Raw genomic sequence first — 22745 nt, forward strand, 5'->3', positions numbered from 1 at the left:
TGAATGAACTTGCTGTCATGAAGATTAAATGTGACACCCTGAAAGCTCCAGGAACAGAGAGACTCTTCATCTGGGGAGGGGAGGTAGACAAGCAGTCGGCAGATCAGGCTGGGCACGCCCCGAGGGTGGGTGTCAGGGCACAGTGAAGCCCAGGTGCTGCTGTGGCAAAGGTCTCTGGTGGTACCTTCTTTGGAAGCCAGGTGGTACCACCTCAGCAGGCAGCACCTCATCTCTGTGTGCAGATCCTGCCACTGCTTGGTGTGGGGGCTCCCAGGTCTCGCAGTGGGCGACGCCTCTGAGAGGAGCTGCCTGCCTGGGTCTGAGTGGGTGGTGGCTGATGCCGGCTCACAGAGAAAATGCCATCTATTTCCCCGTCACTGTGAACTCTCACATTTACGTTTTGCCAAGTTGGAGATTACAATAACATACACTCCCCTTGGTAGCCCCATTCACCCACGCAGAGAGAGGAGCAAAGCCCAGCCCCGTCCAGGAAACAAAGTCCCCTCTGTTGGCAGATATCAGCTTCTATTCCAGTCCCCAGGGCCCCTGTGGCAGCAACTGAGTAAGCTGGACCCAGCAAGCGGGGTGCACTGGGCCGTCTGGGGCGGTCTCCCAAGGCCTGGCCCTGTCCCCCACCACGGGAGGGGTCCGCTCCCAGCCTGGTGGGCACCCGGCGAGGTGCTGATCCCCGGAATAGCTGCCTGAAAGCCTGCCCTGTGCTGAGGGCCAGTGCTTCCCAACTCCCTGCCCTGGGCACCCTGGTCAAGGGCACATCATGTCTCCATCCTTCAGAACAGTGGTCCTTTTCACTGCCCTCTCAGGAAGCAAGAACGGTTAACATTTTCGTCTTCCCTCTCCAGGAGATTCCTGCTTCGACTTAGCCTCTGACAAGAGTCTTTTCTTCCCTGCCCCTGTGTGGGGTTTGAACTGAGGCCTCAAAGCAGAGAGGCTGTCCCTGAGAGCAGTTTGGATGTGCCCCTTCCACCTCCAGTGTAGCAGCCCTGGGCCCAGAGGCAGAGAGAGGCTGGCTCAGCCACAGAGGGAGGCAGGTTAGCATCCCCACCGCCCCCTGGGGCCACAGACACACATCTTCCCTTAGTCACACAGGCCTGTCTCAGCTCATGGCCTCCTGGGCCTGTTCTCTGCTTTCTAAAGTGACAGCTCATTTATAAAGAAACCCTTGCACTGTGGCTGGGGACTCCAGAGGATGCAACACCTTAACCCTAGCGGCTCTGTGGCCTCCAGGGCCTTGCAGAGGCCACCAGCCAGGAGTCCTGGTGCTTCCTGCTCTTTGCTTTCCCGCTCACTCTGACTTCCTTAGGAAATAAGAACTCCCCACACCCCAACCCCCTGGCAGGTTCCTCAGGTCAAATTTTTCTTTCTTTCATTTTTCAAACTAAGAGGCTTCTCAGAGGGCCTCTGTGGCATCGGATTTGCTTTGACAGGGGCCCAGGGTTGCTGGAATAGCTGTGCAAGCGGGTGCAGACCCCCGAGTGGCTGAACAGCACCTCTCGGTCATGAGGATGTCAATGCTCGGGAAAACGTGTGCAACGGAACCAACTGCAAAGTGTCTGGGGCAACATGGTGAGCGTTTCTACAGCGGCTCAGGCCAGCCTCACCCGGGACCTTTTCCAGGTGCCAGTGTTGGCAGAGAGCGGGCGAGGTGACAGAAAAAAGATTTGCTGTGAGCCCTAGCTGATGTCCATGGGGGTTTATGTAGTATCTCTCTGCTTTTGTACATGCTTGGAATTTTCCGTGAAATACCTGTAAGCCATGCTTGGCCCTCAAAGCAGGGCAGGGCATGGGTAGGTGCCAAGCTGAGTGAAGTGGCCTTACAGTTCTCTCTTGGAGAGTGTTACCGGATTTCATTTCTGAGTGCAGGCCCGGGTTTGGAATGAAGAGTTTCAGCTTTTTTCTTTACATTGATAACTTCCCAACAGCATCTGTCAACACTGGGTACAAAAATATTCTCTTTTCCAAAGTAGCCTGGCTTGCTTTGCAGAGGCCTTGCAGGGCCAGCAGGACTCACCTCTGCTCAGAGAAACATGCGCGCAACCAGGCTCGGGGCTGAGTGGGTGGGCAGTCTCCATCTCCAGCCTCTACAACTGCTTAGAAGCCTCCCGGAGGTACTGATTGGAGAAAGTATTTATTTTTGTTGGAGGAGGGAGCAGGGGACCAGAGTTGGTAGGTGTGGGAGTGGGCTGGGGAAACTCTGACATGACAGTGCCTGTCCCGCACAAGGAGGTCCTGTCTGGGGTGCTGAGATGGCACATCTGGTTTTGGTCTCTGGGAATGGGTAGGTGTTGTTCAGAGCAGCCTCAGGCCTGGCTTTGGAAAAGCTTCCTTGTGCCAATCCAAGGACTCCAGCTTATCCTCTGCCCTGCCAGAGGGAGAGGAAGCTGTGGGAATGACAGATCCCCAGGAATTCCATACGCTGGGAGGTACTGGTCCCCAGGGTGCCCTTGATAACAGAATAGGGGAGCAAAGCTGCCCATGTCTAGGCAGGGTTACTGGCTGCCACCTCAGACACCTGGAGGGTGCCACCACTGCCCTGGGACCCCTCACGGCACCTGGGAGCAGGGCTACGCGCCCAGCGTCTCCTTGTCATCCTCTGGCTACAGCCATTGACGGCAGGGGAGTCCGGCCAGATGTGGGGCAGGTCCTTGAGACCAGGGCGAAGGGGAGGGAGCTGGTATCACAGGAACCCAAGCTCTGTTCCAAGGTGACAGTGGTGGTCATGGTGCTGGGCCAGGTGGGGTCTTCACCCTTTTCCACCAGGAGGGGTGCCCCAGGTGCTGCCTGGCCAGCTTCCCTTCTAGCGTCCTGATCCTGCAGAAGATGCTGCAGGCCCTGCCTCATCGCCACAGGCTCCTCATGCGGAGCAGGAAGCGGCTCGCTCACCGCTCACCTGCTGCAGGCGGGCTCGGTAGGTTGTGGAAGTTCACCACCATCTGGTCTTTCTTCTCAAACCGGTCCAGCCTGTTCTGGCCCAGGATGACCGATCTGATGTCGTCCACGTCCATGTTCACCAGGCTCATGATGCCGCCCCAGAAGGCCTTTGAGGTGGAGTCCAGAGGGTCGGCTCTTCCTCTCCGCTACCTGCACATCTGGAGCCTTGCTCACCCTCCCGGGATGGTGCCGCTGGAATGAGGGCTTTTAATATCTTCCTACTTCTCTGGGAGATTGGGGCTCCTGTCAGGTGGGTGGGTGGGGAGGCAGCAGCCTCAGCGCCTGTGGAGCGGGAGAGGATGGAGGAGGGTCTGTAGGATGCCCTGGTGAGAGCCAGGCTGAGTCCACCCTTAGTGTGGCCCCGAAGTGGGAGGCTGTGGAGCCAATTGAGGAGGCCGAGTCCATGGTCAGGGCTGTGAGGACTGTGCCCACCTGGCGCTGACCCTGGAACCAGAGAGTGAGGAGCATCCGGGATGCAGGAGCAGCGAGGACAGATGGTGATTCCGAGGGTCAGAATGAGAGGAGGCCCAGGTGACTGGGAAAGGGTGAGATGGGAGTAGAAGCGCTGGTTTGTGATTAAACCTGTTACAGTAACCTAGACATGGCTTCTGAGGTCTCACAACCTGCTGTGGTCCGATCCCCTGTGTCCTCTGCACTTACACAATGAGTGGCACGGAGCATGTCCAGGGGGGAACTGAAGAAGTGTGTGCACCAGGAGGGGCCCGGAGGAGAGGCCCCAACACACCCTGGTGGGGGAAGACATGGAAGGGGAGGGGGGATTTTAGATGGAGGCAAGAGGAAGTTACCTAAGAATAGTACTATTGCTGCATAACAAACCACCCCTAAACTAACTGGTTAAAACAGTGAGCATTTTATTGCATCCCATGGTTCTGGGTTGTCTGGGCTCAGCAGGGGGAGTTCCTGTGCGGTCTCATCCTGTGGGTGTCATTCGGTTGCAGTCAGGTGACCTAGGGCTGGAGTCCCCTGGCATCTTCTCAGGCCTGAGGACAGTGGGTCTCTCTCCACGTCATCTCAAGGCCTCCACTTCCCACATGGCTGCTCCATATTGTCTCCATGTGGACTTTCTGGCAGAGGAGCTGGGCTTTCTATACGGAGGTGAGGGCTTCCCAATGCGATACAGCCTTAAGGCTGAGCAGGGAATTGGTCCAGAATTATTTCTACCACCTTCTGATGGCTAAGCATCCCCATACCAGCTCAGGCTCAGGGGGAGGGAAATAAACTCCACCTCTTGATGAGAGCATAGCAAAGCATCTTTCTTCCTTTTCTTTGAGATATTTTTTGTTAATTGATTTTAGAGAGAGAGGGAGAGAGAGAGAGAGAGAGAGAGAGAGAGAGAGAGAGAGAGAGAGAAAGAAAGAGAGAAACATTAATTTCTTGTTCCACTTATTTATGCATTCATTGGTTGATTCTTGTATGTGCTCTGAATGGGGATTGAACCTGCAACCTTGGTGTATCCGAATGGTGCTCTAACCAATTGAACTACCTGGCCAGTGCCATTGAGGTCGTCTTTAACCAACCACAGAGATCCTATATGGACTCTGCTTAGAAGAAGGAGGAAGTTGAAGTTATTTAAGACATATCACCTTCCTATGAACAGGAGGTCACAGTTTTATTCCCAGTCAGGGCACATGCCTGGGTGTCAGGCTTGATCCTCAGTAAGAGGTGTGCTAGAGGCTGTTGATCAATGATTATCTCTCATCATTGATGTTTCTATCTTTCTCTTCCTCTCCCTTCTTCTCTGAAATCAATACAAATATATATTTTTTAAAAAGACATGTGACCTTGAAGACATGGAAGATCTCAGAACTGCATCCCTCACTCCTTCCCCATTTTTTGCTGACTTGGACAAGTAAGGGGTGAGTGTAACATTTTTAGATGCTCTCCAGATCTCATGTCCTCCTCTATGAAATGGTGTCACAGTGACCTCTCTGTGACACCAGTCCCAGGTCAACCTGACCTTGCACTGCTCTTGAAAGTCATTCACCAACCAGACTTCAAAGCCAGACCTGTCCCTCACACATGCCAGGCCTCCTCCAGGAGGTCAGGTTTCGGGCTGTCTTAGTCTCTTTGGGCTGCGATAACAAAAATGCCACAGGCTGGTGGCTAACACACAAACAATTATTTCTCACAGGTGTGGTGGCTAGGAAGTCAAGATCAAGCTCCTGGGAGATCTGGTGGCTGGTGAGAGCCTGCCTCCTGGTTCATCGAGGGCCATCTTCTCATGGGTCCTCACAGGGTGGCAGGAGTGAGGGCTCTCTGAGTTCTCTTTTACAAGGAGGCTAATGACCTTCCCAAGGCCCTACCTCCAAATACTCATCTTGGGGATAGGAACTGAACATAGGAATTTGTGGGGGACACAGTAAGTCCATATATGGCCCTTTCACCCCCTCCAGGACCCACAGAAAGGAGGTCATCGGGAATGAGAGCCTGATTCAGCTTTAACTGAGTCTGTCAAATGATGGGTCCCCCAGGCAGGTGAGGGGGAACCTGGAGGGAGACTTAAATAGTGGGGTACCTTCATGTTTCAGCATCTGCTCGCATCATCTGCTTAATTCTCCTGACAAGCCTGTGAGGAAACTGAAGGTGAGAGAGGTCAAACCATGCCTTCAGGGCCCTTAGGCGGTCAGGGTGTGTGTGTGTGTGTGTGTGTGTGTGTGTGTGTTTGTGTGTGTGTGTGTGTGTGTGTCAAGGTTTGCTAAGGCCCTAGGGCCTAGGCGGTCACAGGGAGTAAAGATTTGCGTCCAGGTCCACCTTATGACTATGCCCTCACTATCTCCTCAGTCCCTGGGTCACAGTTTCCTTGTGCCCCCCGCCCCCCTCGCCGTAAGTGGGTGGGGAGGTGGGTGTAGAAGGAGTAGCTTCTGCTCCCACACCCAGACTCCTTGGGGGGTCTGGACAGATGTTAGCAATTTTCCGGAGCAAACATTTTTTATTTCATCTTACCTTAATCAAATTATTTGGGTTCTGTCCACGGAAGTGTCTGGGGAGCTGAATGATCGGGGAGGGGTCCCAGCCACAGGCAGGACTGGAGTGGAGTTCTGTGCAATGAATGGTGTGTCTGTCTGCTGGCCCGCTGCAGGGAATGGCTGACTGAGGGGCATTCATGAGGGAGCAGGTCGCCCTGGCTCCTGGGTCTGGAATTGAAATTTGACCTGTTACCAAGTCAATATGCCTTGGGGGTCCTCATTCTCTCATTCTCCTCTGGTTCCTGGCCACCCCCATCTGGCCTGAGTGGGAAATGAATACTTGACAAACCCCTCCGCCCTGCCAGGCCTGAGCTGTAGTACCTCTGCCACATTCCACACGCTGGTGGGCTTGCCTGGAGACATTCCTGGACAGTTTGGCCAGATTACTAGTACATTTAAAAAATCTTTGAAATATGCTCACCTTCAAAGCAGGGCTGTGGGTGGAGGTGTGGAGTGAGGTCCGGAGGTGAGAGTTCCATTTGGTTTCAGTTCTAAACAGAAGCACGCTCAGCATGCTCGTGGCCCATGTCTGGTCCCCCTCACTCTGTAAGGACAGAGGTGTTTCTGTCCCCCATGGTGCCTTAGCCCTTGCTCAGCACAGCTGGGATCAGCAAGCACCAGAAGGCACTGCAGAGTACTGGTTCCAAGGAACTTGCCCTCCACATTGGCCCAATGTTGGGGTCGGCTGGAGAAACTAAAAAGATGGATGCCTGCCTCCTACCTGCAAACATTCTTAGGAATTGGCCTGGAGTAGGATCTGGACAGAGCTCCCCTGTGATGCCCAAGTGCAGGCAGGTGGAGAACGTGCTCTCATGCCTGTCCTCCTCCTGAGCCAGCCCTGCTTGAGCTTGTCGGTGCCTCGGTCCAGGGGCTGCTCACTGGGGGGGGGGCAGTCAGGGCCTTGCCTCTTGTCAGCCACAGGGACCTGGACAACTCTGCTGGTTCCAGGATATTCAGACAATGTGCCTTGAGGAAAGAGGATCGTAGCTGGAGATGTCCAAACGGCACTCCAGAACCACAGAATGTCCAAGGGCAAAACGTGTTTGTGTGAGGGGGGAGCATGGCCTTGGAGCACGAGTGCAGGGTTGGGGCGGGGTGCCAAGCGTCAGTTTATCTGTTGGTTTCTGTAAATGAAAACTCTGTGTTTTCAGGTTTGCAGGCCAGAAGTCTCAGTCATCTTTTTTTTTTAAAATATATTTTATTGATTTTTTACAGAGAGGAAGGGAGAGGGATAGAGAGTTAGAAACATTGATGAGAGAGAAACATCGATCAGCTGCCTCCTGCACACTCCCTACTGGGGATGTGCCCGCAACCAAGGTACATGCCCTTGACCGGAATTGAACCTGGGACCCTTCAGTCCGCAGGCCAATGCTCTATCCACTGAGCCAAACCAGTTAGGGCCTCAGTCGTCTTTGATTTTTATCTTTCTCTCTCACAATCCACATCTAACCCCTTAGCAAACCTGTTGGCTCCACCTTCAGAATATATCCAGATCTGACCACTTCTTACCACCTCCACTCTTCCCCCTGACCCTGATGCCATCTTAGCGTGTCTGAATTATTGCAACAACCTCCTAACTGGTCTCTCTGATTCCGTCCTCACCCTTCACAGTCTATTCTCAACATGGCAGCCTGAGGGATCCTTTGAAAATGCAATTCGGAGTATGTTACGCTTCTGCTTAGAACTTACATCGTATAAAATCCCAAGTTCTTACTGTGACTTATAAAGCCTCGCATGGTCTGCTATCTCTCTGGCCTTGTTGTCTGGCACCCTCCCCCTTGTTCACTCTAATCCAGCCTCATGGCCCTGCTGTTTTTAAGCTTGTGAAACGCACTTTCAACTCAGGGCCTCTGCATATGCTGTTCCAGTGGCTGGAATGCTCTTCCTCTTGGTATTTGTGTAGCCCATGACTTCCTTCCTTCAGGCTTCTGCTCCGTTGTCTTATCAGAGGCTGCTCTGTGTACCTTATTTAAAATAGTGCCCAAACCCAACCCTCACCCTCTTTTATTTTTCTTCTCAGAGCTTATTAGTACCTACTGTTTATGTTTTGGCACTTGTCACTAGAATGTATGGTCCATAAGAGCAAGGTCATTGTTATATCCCCAGCATGGGATAGTGTATGGAACATAGCAGGTGCTCAGCAAATATTTGTTGAATGGGTGAGTAAATGCATGAGGCAAAGCAATAGCAAAAAATATTCTCAGAGAGGTCATGTGAGCTAGGCCCTGGAGGATTGAGGGGTGAGGTATTTTGTTTTATTTATTTATTTATATTTATTTTAAATCCTCACCTGAGGATATATTCCAAGGATATGTTTCGTTAATTTTTTTTTTTTTTTTGAGAGAGAGAGAGAGAGAGAGAGAGAGAGAGAGAGAGAGAGAGAAACATTGATGCTGTGAGAGAGAAATATCCACTGGCTGCCTCCCTTATGAGTCCTGACAGGGATCGAATCCGCAACCAAGGCATGTATGCTGCCCAGGAATCAAACCTGTGACCTTTCGGTCCATGGAACAATGATCCAACCAACTGAGATATTTTAAATAGGTAGACTTTTCCCTCTTCAACCTACCTATCCACTCATCTACTCACCAAGTCACCTACCTGCTCATTCATCTCTTCATCCATCCATCCATCCATCCATCCATCCATCCATCCATCCATCCATTCATCCATTCATCCATCCATCCCATTTGACTAACCCATGTTGTGCCAGGCTTTCTGCAAAGTGACTTGCTGAAGCACAGCGTTACTGGAGTTTGGAAATAAGGAGCAACTGATTTTTTTCTAAGTTACCTAGTGCTTTATGAGTCTGGAGGTTCTACTGGGTTGTGCATAGGGTTGAAATGTTTGGCAGCCATGCTGATCAGCCTCACAAAGATCCAGATGAGTCAGACCCCGCCCCTGCTTATTCCCCCCCACTCCCTCCGCCTTTTTTTTCAACAAAAGGCTTGCAAATGTGAAAGCTCCTCCCGAGGGCTCCTTCTGCCTGGCACAGACCTTTCATCACCAACCCAATTTGTAATCATGGGTAAAAGAAGGTTCTCAGCTCATTTTTAAGGAGAAAAAAAATGCAAAGCAAAACAAAACAGCCACATCATGAAGTGGCTCATGTAATGAGGCTTACTCTGTTACGAGGTCATTACTCCGGGCTCCCAGAGGGCTGGGACTGCCCACAGCCTCCCTCCTCCCCCTGCCAGTCATGACTAGAGCTAGCAGCTGGAGAGCCCAGAAGGCCACCCTGGGGGCTCTGAGACAAGGCTGCTTTTCAGAGCTGGGCGGCCTTTGAAATTCTTGGCTGGACAGTGGCAGCCTGGGCTGGGAGAACAAGCCCTCAGGACTGCCACCTCAGCTACTCTTTGGAACATTCCCAATTCGGGTTTTTGCTCAAACGACTCTTCCCCTGGGACTCCCCACTGCTCCTCTTGGCTTGTGCAAATCTTGCCCATCCTTGAGAGTCAGCATAATTGCACCTCTGGACCACATTCCTGTGTATCCCTCGGCTATCCACTCAGCAACAGTTTATTGACCAATTTTCCAGGGCGAGGCCAAGGGCAAACAGGACTTGACCTCTGCTTTTCTCCACGATATGGCGGGCAGACACGGGAACGATTATGAGACAGCGTGTGAAGCACCCATGACCAGGGAGGATGGTGTCAAATCCTGCTGGGAGTTATTTCACCACATCGCAGTGATGTGTCCTGTTTACACTGCCTCTTAAATGCTTCAGCCGGTTTTGAACACACATCATGTCTGCTCACTGCCTAGAACATGTGGCTAGAACTAGCTATATGGCCCCAACCCAATTGCCAGGGACAGAGACATCTGGGGGTCATTCAGTGAACAGGAACCACTTTGCAACACTTCCCAAGCTGGCGTCAGTAAAGAGGGGGTGTTGGGAGGAAGACAGGGCATTTTATGGGTCTCCAGGAAGGGGGTGCATTTGAAGCCTGAAGGGAACTGCAACTAAGGCATTGGAAAGTCAGAACCATGGCCAGGTTCTTAGATTTTTCAAGCTTCCACAGGAGCGTCTCTCCCCCTCAACCAGCAAGTTGGTTTTTCTTTTACCTTTTATGGTAGCTTTCCAAATAAAACGGGAATAACAAAGGTACCTGTTTCATAGAGTTGTGGAAGGGCTTGAGTTTATTTACCTAAGTGCTCAGGAAGTGTCTGGCACATGGGAAGTTCCAGATAAGAGTTAGCTATTATTATTTTGAATAATAATGAGTTTTATTATTCTCCCTGCATATGCCAGAACATGGAACCCAGGCTCAGCCTTCTAAGACTCCCCAGTCACCCCCAGAAGGGACTGACTGCAGGGACCAGTTGTTTGGGGCATATCTGACTGTAGCAGAGTTAGGGTTTGAGAAGGGGACCCACCAGGGAGGCCTCCCGGATGAGCTGTCACAGCCTTCACTTTTATCAAGCCCCCGCGCGCACAGCCTTCCCAAGCGAAACCTGTGGCTACGGGCAACTACTCAGAGCCCCTCCGAGGAAGGGCCACGCACCTTCGCTCACCCAGGCAGGTGATGGCAGGACCCGAGCAACAAACAAATTGATGATTACACCGCGCCTGCAAGCAAGGCAGAGGGTGCGGGCTCTGACCCGTCCTGAAGGGACACGAACTTCTGGAGCCAAGTGGCCTCCCATCGTCTGCCCCGTGCCCCCTGCCCCTCTGTCTTTTACTGTCTTTGATTTGGTCCCCACGTCATTCACAAGGGGAGGCGGCCCGGGCTCTGCATCCACCTGAGGTTGGGTCAGAGGATGTCTTGGCCCCCAAACAAAACTGTTCAAACAGACCCTGCCTTCCCGAAGGACCACTTCCTTCACTTTCCATTGATGAGGGGCTTTCATGATTTCATTTTGCTCTTCCCAAGAACTCTGAGACTAGGGCTGTTACTCTCATCTTAGAGCTGGGAAAGCTCTAAGACCAGGGCACTTGCTCCGGGCCAGCCTGCTCCAGGCACAGTTGCGTTTGGGGCCCTCTGGTGCGTGGATGGCGGAGTGGAGCTGACTGCAGAAAGGAGGGCGAGTGTCCCAGCACAGATGCCAACTCCCTGCTGCTTTTTGTGCTCAGCCCTGGGCTTGTTTGACATGGAATGCTCTCAGGGCTCCGGCCGCGTGGCCTCTTCGCAGAGCCGGGTGGGACAGTCTGATGCAAGGATGTCTAAATGACAGGAAAATTAGATCGTCCCGGGAGGAGCTGACGTGGTTTTAAGAGGGAAACTGATGTCATGGTCTTTACTTACAAGCTCTTCGGGGGTGGCAGCCATGACAGCGAGGGAGGCCGGGGCAGAGCCAGCGTCACGAAACACAAGCCTGGCTCTCCTTGTGCTTGTGGTGTGGACGGCAACCAGACTGACTGTAGTGACCACTGTGCACTGTACACAAGTAATCAATCATTATGCTGCACATCTGAAACTAATATAGTCTTATATGTCAATTATTTCTCAATAAAAACCCAGTTCTTAGAAGAGGAAAAAAGAGAACAGGATTAAAGAAAAAAGAGGAGCTATTTTCTTTAAGAAGTACCTATATTTTTCACAGGCCCTGGGTTTATTGTTGGTGCTAAGGTAATACTACTTAAGGGTTTTTGGAAATTGTTACACAACAGCCTTTCCTGAGGCTGAAATGCAGACACTTCAGAAAACTTCCCTGTGGAGGTGGCTCCGCTGAAGTGCACTCACACCCACTCCACAGAGCAGCGCGCTGGGCCGAGAGGCTCACACAGTCCCATTTCAGTCCTTACAGGGCGGGGCTCGGGCATCCCAACGCTCTCCCCACAGGACTGCCCTGACCAGCCGTGTGTCCCATGGGGCACAGGCTACCCCTGCTGCTGCCAGTGAGGGCAGTGGCTTCCAATAAGGTTGTGGCCTCTCAGGGGTATAAAGTCTCTTTCAAAAGGCCCACAGTACAGGGCAGGAGTCCTTCCTTGGCAAACAAAACTAGGAATAAAAATATCTGACCGTTCACTCCCCCAGAGACATGGCCAGGGGCTGTGGGAGGTGTCCAAGGAGAGGCCTGCCCTGGGGTAAAGGCCTTTGGTCACCACCAGGGAAGTACCTCCTGGCATGACCAGATGTCAGGCAGAGCTTCTGGAAAAGGGAGGGCACAATACAGGTGGAAATCTATTGTCTCTACAAGAGCAAGACGGAAGAAAACTAAGCTACTCCCAGCCACCCCTGACAAGCCCTCAGTGAGTGCTCCTGGGAGGAGAGAACAAATCCATCGCCCAAGGCAAGCACGTCACCCGCTTTGTGCCCAGGGCTGTGCCCTCACACTGTGTCCCTCTGCCCGGGTGATGCTCCAGGCTGCAAATGCATCCCTCCCTCCCCTTCCCAGCTTCTACCTCCTCACCCCATCACAGTCTCGGGCTGAGGCCCTTCATCTCAGCTGGGGCTCGGAGGAAAGCCTGTGAATGAAGGAATTCAAATCAAGATGCACATGATGGATAGCCTCTCAGGGCCATTTGTATTTTAAAAGAGAAGCCCCTCTCGCTGAGACACACCACTCCGAAGACAGACTTCAGATGTTAGGGGCGAGGAGCCAGGCCAGCTGTGCGGAGCTGTGTTCCAGCCAAGTGACTGAATGTCTGCTTTCAGGCGTTTTGTGGAGCTGCTGCAATCTTCCCCCTCTGCATGGAGCATTCCTGTTTCTCCCAGTTTCCACGAAGGTCATAGAATGAAAGAGATTTAGTTCGGGCCCTCATATTAAATATCAGGTCTTTGTACTTAAGCCTGCAATGTATGAACATGCATATTCCATTAGCCTGGAAAATAGTCGTTCAAAAGCATTTGGGGACCTAAAGGACACCTTTATAACAAAGACACCCTTCTTTATCAACCACAAAATAGTGGTATTTCCCAGCCCACGTGCCCATTTAACTAGGCTCTGGCCTTTCTGGATGGCCTTTCTGGATACCCTTGGTTACCTGTCCTTTCTTTCCCCTAAAGATATTTTTATTAGTTTCAGAAAGGAAGGGAGAGGGAGAGAGAGAGAGAGAGAAACATCAATGATGAAAGAGATTGAACAGCTGCCTCCTGCAGGTCCCACACTGGGGATCAAGCCCCCCAACCTGGGCATGTGCTCTGATCAGAAATTACACCATGACCTCCTAGCTCTTAGGTTGATGCTCAACCACTGAGCCATGCCAGCAGGGTAATCACCTGTCCTTTTTACTTTCTGTGTATAGCACCCTGGAATCTGGGGGTCCTGGCTTGCTGCACAGACCCTCAGATTTCTCACCAGCCCCAGGGTCTGTGGGAACAGCTCCAGGAGGCACGGCCAAGGCCGGCCAACAGGCTGCTGCCCCAGCATTGCCATTTGGTTTCCACTGGGCCCGCAAGCACTCCTTCCCGGGCCAGCGTATTCAGGGCTGGATTCATATGGGCCAGAAAAGCGTTTGTAAAAGGAAATGGACCAACGAGCTGTGCTGAGGCTCACTCTACTCCTGGAGGCCCGGGAAGATGCCCAGTTGGCACTGGAACGAAGAGGTGGCCAGTGCCATTATAGCAGCATCAGGATTTATTAATATGCACACATTGCATTTGAAATTCCAACTTTAGTGTCTGGTCTGATTAGATATAGCTTTTTTCTTTGTTTCAGTTAATAAGGCTTCAAGTATGGCGTCATGACACCAATTATACAGAGGCCTCTGAACAAGCTCATTAGCTCCCTGCCACATGCCGGCTACATTCGTGACATGTTGCTCGTGACACATTTTATCTCTTAATAAGATGAAAAAGCTATGGACAGACAGACATTGCTCTTTTCCATCCCAGGTCAAGCTCTAGCTACCGCTACTAGTGTTTCAGAGTTGCCATAACTTCAGTAAATCCTTATATTCGGAAACTCCTCTGGGGGTCACATGCTATCTTTGGGGTCACAGTTTATTGCCAAACACTGATTGTTCCTTTAGAGAAAGAGCTGGCGGCTCCCAAACCCTCTCACAGAAGCCTGTGGGAAGAGGGGAGACCCGGGGAGGCTCTGTGCCTGCCGAGGGGGGACCCCACGGCGGCTCCTTGGAGTTATGTCTCTTGAGAGTCCTTTCAGCAGAACATGTCGTTCTTGACACCTCTGGATCCCAACCACCTTGAAGGAGTGTGATACTTTGCTCTGAGTGGCCAAATGCCACAGCACCACTCATTTAAAATTATGTAACCCTGGCATTCCAAAGCCAACATGTGTGGCTGTAAGAACAGACACCAGCTCTGGTGGGAGGTGGGAGCTCCAGACAGCACTCAGTCTCAAAAAGTGTCCTATCAGCCTCAGCTTGAGAGGTTAGCCCGGCAAATCCTGTTTACAGGATTTAACAATTAAAAAAACCACACACACAATTGCACATTGTTCAGTCTCGGCACACAGTACTTTTCCAATTCCGCATCCTTTTGGATCCCACTGTGCAGATCAGCAGAGAGGGAGTTTTATTTTAAGGCAGCAAAGTGCAAAGTAAGAGACAATGGTCAGAAATTTCTGTAGAAATATCTGTCCAGCTGATGAGGGAAAGTCCCTTTTCCAATTCTAATGACAATTGCATAACTTTCTGAGTGCACGTTCCGTCAGGAACATTTTTTCTTAGGGCAACTGATACAGGGGCCAAAGCCCTCTGTGCGAGAGGGCTGATGTGTGTGGGGTTCAGGAGGCAAAATACACTGACGTGATGTGGTTCTTGTAAGACATCGAGGGACAAAGTCACTTCACTGTGTGAGACATAGGAGCATGGAACTTTGGTTACAGATCATTTTGTCCAAATTTAAAATGCAGAGATGAAGCAGTTGAGACCCACAATGATTAGCCCAAGTTTGCACAGGTAGTTAATGGCTGAGCAGCATCCAGAACTTCCTTTCTCTGACCAGTTCCATGCAGATGTGTAACCTCCCTTACAGGTGGCACACCAGGAGCCTCTCCGTTCCAGCGCCTGCAGGACGCGCGGCCACAGCCAGGCTTAGAGGAAAGGAGAAGGGAGGCAGCAGGCAGGAGCTTTCTGCTGCAGCCCTGCCAGGAACTGGTAGTCAGTGAGACGCTTCATTGAAGTATTTTATAAACAGTAAGTTATGGGTTGGAGCAACTGTTAAAAAGTGGACATTTTATCTCTTAATAAGATGAAAAAGCTATGGACAATATACTAAGCACAAGCAGACATTTAACTGTTCCTGAGATGCAATTCCAGGAAAATTTGTCCAGTCAGGAGAAATCAGCTTAGAATTTGTGGGATATCTCTTAAAATGCGATTGTTAGAAACAAATTAGAAGGGAACGCAATGAATAAGCGACTATTGCTCTCGTTGCCCTAGTCCAGTGACTAGTCCGTACCCTGTGCTCTGTGCTCTGAGAAAGTGAATTCCAGCTGATCTGATAGGCACAGGGGCGGGTGGAGTGGCTGCAGCCTCTGGAGCCGGCCTTTCAGGAACACGGACAATGCTGGCTACAGAGCCCCACTTCCAAATGGCTTCCCAAGCCCCAGAAGTTGGTTAGAGAGTCTCTTGCTGGCATTGATGGATTTCTCCTCCTCTGACAGTTCACAGGAAAGGGTGTAAGTGTAAAGAATTAAATGATTCATTCCAAACCTGTGACGGGCTCAAGTACTCCCGCTCTGATGCACTTCTGTGGCGGTGCTTGGGCTGCCCCGTGCAACGAGGTCATTTTGCCGGGCACACAAAGGGTTCTGGGCAGCACACATCATGTACCGCGCTATTCATCGCATTCATTCCTCCTGGCTGCTCACGGGTAACAATGAACCTTCTCAGCATTACAGGGGCTCACTACAGCGCGGGCTGGGCTAGCCGCCTTTCAGTGGCACCCCCTGAGGCACACAATGCATTTATTGTAACGTCCTGGCCCTAAGAAGGGCCTGGGAACAGCCTGGAGTGGCCCATAATTAAGTGCATTTAATAATAAAGGCACACACTTCTTAGGTATTGCAAGAAGTGAAAATAAAAGCCTTCACCTTCTCATTCTCCACTCCCCTCTCCCATCATCCTTCCCTTTTAGAAATCGAAAAAGCCCGGAATTATTGTGTTTTTGCTGTTGTTGTTTTTTGTTTGTTTGTTTGTTTTAAAATAATAATTGCAGAGGATGTCTGGCCAGTGGGGAAAGGTAAATTAAATTACTTGCCAATATTCTTTCCATGTTAAAAAAAAAAAAGCTGTGCTTACTCTTGCACACGTGGAAGATTGTTACAAGGCTGTTCTATCGGGTGCTCTTGGTTGGATTTCTAAAGCCTTTCAGGGGCTGACCCTCTGGCAGAGGGGCGCCCCCGGGCTAGGCTGCCCCTTGGGTGGGAACATCCTCCCTTTGCCGCGGTGCCCAGGAAGGAGTGGCTCGAAGTGCTGCCAGCAGTGTCCCATGCCCTCAGTCCCCGCCCCCCACCCCCCCTCTGAGTGCCTGGATATGTGCAGGCAGTTTCTGAGTACCAAGGAGAGGAGGGAGCTCTGTGAAGTGTGGTCACTTGACCAGAAGAAGAAGTGCACTGGGAGAAAGAAGAAAAGGCGCAAGAGTTGACATCTAGGTTTTCGAGAATAAAGAAGCATGAGAGCGACCAGCACCCTCTGGCTTGGCCCCGCCTGACAGTGGGCGTGGTCTATGTCCTTGAACTTCTCTAAGCCTCAGTTTCCTTATTTGAGGATTTTAGTAGTGCAACGAATAGTCAATAGTCTACTACTCAATCTTGGGAAGTGACTGAAGTTCCTGAGCCTCAGTTTTCTTATCTGTAAAATGAGGTAAAAAGTACTTATTTTGCATGCATTGCTGTGAGGATTGACTGAAATAACATATGCAATCACTTAACATACCTGGTGCACAGAAAGTAAATGCCAGCTGCTGTTGTTCTTACTCTTATTGTTGTTAATGTGGTTACATTTTTATGTTTTTTTTTTTAAAACATTGATATTTTAGTGAGAGGAAGGAAGGAGAGAGAGAGAAACATCGATGAGAAGGAAACATCAACATCTACTGGCTGCCTCCTGCACGCCCCCTGCTGGAGACTGAGCTCACGGCCCTGGCTTGTGCCCTGACTGGGAATTCAGGCAGTGACCTCTTGGTGCACCTGCTGATGCTCAACCAATAAGCAACACTGGCTGGGCTGTAACCACATTTTTAAAGGTACTTACTGCATTGCAACTGTTTGCATCATTGGATGATTCAACACACAGGGCCGGCTCTGGTTAGGAAAACAGGACATGCCTTGCAAACTCATTGGCAATAGTGTATTGGAAATCCGATTGCTTTTATTTCTTTGACAGCTGATAGGGAGATGGGGCGGTGGAACAAATGGGTGTTATCTTTTCACATTTCCTCTAATTAATGACAATGAAATGAATCTGTACAATGTCACTACTATATGTGAGTGAATTAGGTAACGTTATTAGCAAGGCTAGTTTTTCCCACTTGAAAGAAGGCACACACACTGGTGCCCCAGTGTTTCTGACTTTACAATCAGTGGCGAAGAGGAACTTTTTATTATATGGTTGGAGATACTGAGTTCTGCTGAAGCATTTGATTTTAAACTAAGTGACATTGAGCCTATTGATAAATAAAGGTCAGCCCAAGACAGGGTGGGAGTAAGGTATACTTTGAAAGAAAAAGAATGAAGCTCGAACAGGGTATTTTTTTAACAGCTAAAGAAATTTCCAGTTATCATTCAGTTCAAACATACTGCCGTGCTTTTACTTTAAGTAAAAACATAAGCATTTGTTATTTTGAGCACTGCATTTTGGAAACCAAGCGGGAGTATGTGAAACTTCTGAGAAGCAGTAGAAGAACAAGAAGAAAAGGAACTCGATGCCAGACATCCTTATCCTTCCACTCCCGGCCCCCCAGAGAATAGGGCATTTGCTCTTTATTACTTCAAGAACCTTTAAAAAGTCACGTGGGAAAGGAAGCAATCCAAGGATCTTTTGATTCCTTTTGGTTTTGGCCAAGAAAATGGAATTACTGAGAAAATCCAACCTTTATAAAATGCTGCTGTTAGAAAAACTTTTCAGTGGGTTTAATACTATCACATCATTGTTGGGCAACACAAAGTGGGGAGAAAATAAAAATAATTTTTGGGCCCTAGCTGGTTTGGCTCACTGGATGGAGCGTCAGCCTGCGGACTGAAGGGTCCCAGGTTCGATTCCGGTCAAGGGCATGTACCTTGGTTGGGGGCACATCCCCAGTCGGGGGTGTGCAGGAGGCAGCTGATTGATGCTTCTCTTTCATCGATGTTTCTAACTTTCTATCCCTCTCCCTTCCTCTCTGTAAAAAATCAATAAAATATATTTTAAAAAAATAATTTTTGGGCAGGAACCAGTGGGTGGGTTTGTACAGACTTGTATCTCAGTGTCAGAATGTGGCATCGGGGCTTCGCGATGAGGTCACTTTTGTTATCTTAGGTGACATGATGATATGTTAAGGCAAAGGTAGGTATTCTCCATCCCTCAGGTTTTTGGAAATGGACTAAGCACCACAGTTGTCAAACCACCTTCCTTTCACCCTCACCTTTTATAAAATGCAGCTCAACTTGCTTCCTCTAATTATTTGTAAACCTGTCAATGGTTGTAGATTTCCATGCGCAAGCCTCCCTCTGGATACATTTCTGAATTCTGGTTACTGGGCAAGTGTAGGAAGAGCCAGGGATGTCAGAATTATCCAGTCATTGCATGGGTTCTCTTTACTGTGCCTGCTTTTCTTCAGAGTACTCTTTATTCCCATCTTATTGCAAATCCCAGGCCTTAGAGTGACAAAGGGCACTTCTTAAACACTGGACAACATGGTGGAGGTGAAGATCTGCTGTAAAATCTGAGGGATGTCCTTGGTATCCATGGCAATGAAAGACCGGCCAGCGGGCAAAGTTCTCTGAAGCCTGCCAGGATGGAAAGGGAGAGGAAATTACCATTGCAAATTGGGGTGCCCCTTCCACCCCCTGCCTCCACAAAGCACAGCATCCAACTGGTTTCTCAGGAATGGATGTCTTTACTTCCTAATACCTTGCCCCTCCCTGCCTGCAACTGAATCCACTGTCACCAGGCAATGAAAGCTTTGCAAGAACAGCAGGAAGAGCACATGGGAGGCCTGGGACATCTGTGAAGCTGTCAATTTAAAAAAATGCTGTAAATTAAAAATAAAAAGGAGTGAACTGAAGGAAAGTTCTTTTCAGTGAGAAAATCAGTGAATATTCCCTTGACAGACCCTGGAACCAAAGTGAGATTAGCTCACCTGTGTCCAGTGACTGTGTTGGCCTCACTGTATTTCTAAGTGCTTTTCCTGCTAGAAAACAGGCCTCGAAAAATGCTGCCCAGTTAAACCTCGAGTGGTATTCTCCCCGCCCACCACCTCTCTTTTTGCCCCTCACACACATGTGAAATGCAACCTGACTTATGCAATTGCTGCTTTGATGGCACTGAGGTTATACAGGCTTATGATAATTTTTTTAAATGCCAATTTATCATTTGGAACAAAGGGCCATTTTCGAAGGCAATAAAAGTGTAAGACACAATTCCATCCGAAAGAAAGCCTCCTTTCACTGTGCCAGCAGATTTTGGTTTTCAAATGACATTTAATAAAAGTCAGCCATCCTGTGTAGTATCATACATTTGGCATGCCCGGTAGACCAGCTAATTCTGCAACATATCTTTTGCCAGTAGATGCTGGACCATTTCCCTAGGAAACCACAAGGGTATTATTGTACTTTCTTAAGTATTTAAACAGGATCTGTTCACTAGAAAGACAAAACAGCTATTTCAGCTCAAGCAGCATTTGCTGAGTTTGCCGTCTGCTTAACACTGGGTTGGTCGTGAAGAAAATCTGAGTAGAAAAGACATGGTTTGTGTTCAAGGACATGGAAGTTCTAGAAAAGGCTAACATCCAAAACTGAGAAAAATGCAAAGTAATAAAGTGACTGTAGTTAAGTGATATTAAGTCTGTTCTCAACGGAACTGTGCAATCCTGCAGCATGGAAAAGGGAATATAAAGAGAAAAAATGCCAGCACTTGGACACTAAAACGTTTCCTAGTCCATACAGGACTCTAAACTGGAGTACGGCAGGTAAAACGTGGGATAGCAGAGGCACATGGCCTTTTGAGTTTTAGGCAGGAATTATTTTTTGGTGGAGGAGGAGGTATATTTTCACTTGTGTTTTCTGCTTTTTAAAGTATTTTAAGCAGATAAAAAAACATGAGCTCTTTCTGTTTGTAATTCAAAAGGAGAAATGTTAGTGTGTTTAAGTCATTGAAAGTGTTTCCAGATCTCTGCCTTCAGAGCATCCACAATGGTGCTTATTGTCTGACCATCAGTTCCTCTACTGAACACTCAGTATATTCAGTGCAGCATCTTCCTCTAAACACTGCCTTACATTGTCTCCAAGTGTTTCCCCTGCCTTCTCTCCCCAGCAAGGGAGGCACATGCATCTCTCTGTGTGTGTATGTATGTATGTCTATGTAAATGTATGTTATACACACACAAATTATATGCTACTTATATATGTTTGCGTATGTCTATATACATTGTATAGACATACAAATTTCTCTCATGCTATGAAAATAGTAGGTGTTTGCTACTTTGAGTAAGTTTTGAACATGAACTGATTAGAACTGAGCTTGGGACTTAGATGTACAGTACAAAATGTGTAAGAGACTGTTAAATTTACTAGACAAATCAATTTGCTATTTATGTCATTATTGGTAAGTTTAAATATAAGCTGAAAATTAATTAATTTAAAATTACTGTTGCTCATCCAAACAGAAGCTTGAACGTCATATCCTCTCAACTAGACCATCAGCTCCTTCAGAGATGACTTTGGTGTCTGTTTTCCTCCAGTCCCACTGCCCCTCAAGGTGCTAAGCCCAGGAAATGCCCTGCGTCAGGGACCCAACTATCTCTGTGCCTGCCCCAAGTATGTCTCCATCTGGAGGCAACACTTACCTGGCTGCTTGATCACCTAAAGATCCAATAAAGATGGCAAAAGCATTAACTTGAGGGTTGCTTGTCAGGATTTGGGCAAACTTGGCAGGATGTATCCCATATCGGGACAGGTTTGCATCACTCAAGACGATGACGAAGTACTCATCAGCTTCTTCTCTGACAATTTCCTGGATGGCATGCTTTGTCCCCTCTAAAGTGTGGTCCCCACTCATGCAGAACTGAGCATGGGCATGCATCGTCTGGGGATAGGAGATGTTGCACAAAAGCCATGGATGAGAAATGTCTTTTTAACAAACCTGATTTTTCTACTGACCATAAATATTCACAAATAGTGATTATTACATGTGAATAAGAAGTCTCGAGTGAGTTCTCTTTAACCTGCACTGTGGAGTGACAACAGCGCCCAGTAATATTTGTATGTGGTTCAGGTTTTTGTTAGAAATAGGAAATGCTCCAAAACAACCCCAGTTGGCATTTAGTTTTTAAAATTTAGCCATTTAAAGTGAGAAAAAGGAGGATTGGGGGAGAAGGGGGTCCTAATATGAGGTGACAGAAGACTTGACTTTGGGGGGTGGGCACATGGTGCTCTATACAGATTTTGTAACTTAGAAATCCACACACGAAACCTATATGTTCATGTTGACCAATGTCACCCCAATAGAATTTAATAAAATAAAAACAATAAAGTGAGAAAAATGTAAGAAAATATAAAACTTGGTATCACATTGGAGGATGAAGGTAACACAGGAGAAAAATAAGGAATGGGTAGAGTTTCTAATAAACAAAGTTATAATACGAAACAATGTACTTACATCAATAGCAATAGAGGGAATTTACATTAAAATCATGGCATGTGTTTCTATTGTAGATCTAAGTATGTAAAACTAAATTTATCATTAAATACTAAGAAATACATAAAATTAGGGTTATAAAATATAGTATAAGAGGTCATTTTTCTCCTACTGAAATATTTAGGGGCTGGGAAGAATTGCATAGGAGATAGGAGGTGACCCTGGTTGGAGAATCCTGACACAATACTGAGTACCTGAAAAGTATGTAGGGAATGAAGTTTAAATTTGTTGTGGTGGAGAAAAGGATTTTAGGCACGAGTATTTTCTTAGTTTGAATATTTGTGAGACAGAAAGTCTTCCCTGAATCTGCTGCTTCTTCAGGGAATTTCTGCAGTGACAGAAGATACTTTGCCTAATCTGGTGGGAGCTTTCACAGCATAGCGGCAACGATGTATTTACCTTCAGAATTTCTAGTCTTTGCTTATTGTCCTTGGGGATTTTGTTCATTGGAACCAGATCAATGTTGTAGCCGTCTCCAGAGTGTCCAGCGATGTCATACTACAGGCAAGAGAATCGGAGAGTGAGAAGCCTCTGTCCACGACAGAACTGCCATTGGACCTATAAGCCCCACTCTCCTGTCGGTTATTGCCCAGAATTGCGGAGAGCGGATATGTGTTTGCCAGCCAAGGCAACACAGCCCAGGTCCTCCACTCTGGTCCATCCTATTTTGTGATCTCTGCTCTACAGCAGGAGGCAGAAGATGCTACTAAGAAACTAAGAATTCCATTCTTTACTTTCAGGGAGAGTTAAAAAAAATCACACACACACACACACTGTGGTAGGTAGAATTCTGAGGTGGCCCTTAGACTCCTGCCCCCTGTTAGAAAGCCTGTGAATATCACTCATGTTACCTTATGAAGTAAAAGGGATTTTGCAGATTTAATTAAGGTTACTAATCAGTTGATTTTAAGTTGATCAAAAGGGAGATGACCTAGCTGGGCCTAATCTAATATTATGAGCCCTTTAAAAGCAGAGATTTTTTTTCTGCTGGTAGTGGGACAGAAAGATAGAGAGATTTGAAGCAGAGGGTGACTTGACATGTGGGAGTTATCTGCAGCTGAAAT

At 48.6% G+C, this 22745-nt stretch overlaps 1 protein-coding gene across 1 annotated transcript in view; it reads right to left on the reverse strand.

Moving 5' to 3' along the window:
* Window positions 1-18571: 18571 nt before the first annotated feature.
* Window positions 18572-22745, reverse strand: part of VWA8 (von Willebrand factor A domain containing 8) — a 368307-nt gene continuing 364133 nt past the window's right edge. Inside the window, exons 40-42 of the mRNA XM_015559449.1 lie at window positions 22081-22179; window positions 20831-21069; window positions 18572-18773 (exon numbers count right to left, since the gene is read on the reverse strand). Of these exons, the coding sequence (XP_015414935.1) occupies window positions 18665-18773; window positions 20831-21069; window positions 22081-22179 (447 nt within the window). The 3' untranslated portion in view covers window positions 18572-18664. The remainder of the gene's footprint in view (window positions 18774-20830; window positions 21070-22080; window positions 22180-22745) is intronic.

The sequence above is a fragment of the Myotis davidii genome, unplaced genomic scaffold (assembly GCF_000327345.1).
Source record: "Myotis davidii unplaced genomic scaffold, ASM32734v1 scaffold70, whole genome shotgun sequence".
NCBI classification, from domain to species: domain Eukaryota; kingdom Metazoa; phylum Chordata; class Mammalia; order Chiroptera; family Vespertilionidae; genus Myotis; species Myotis davidii.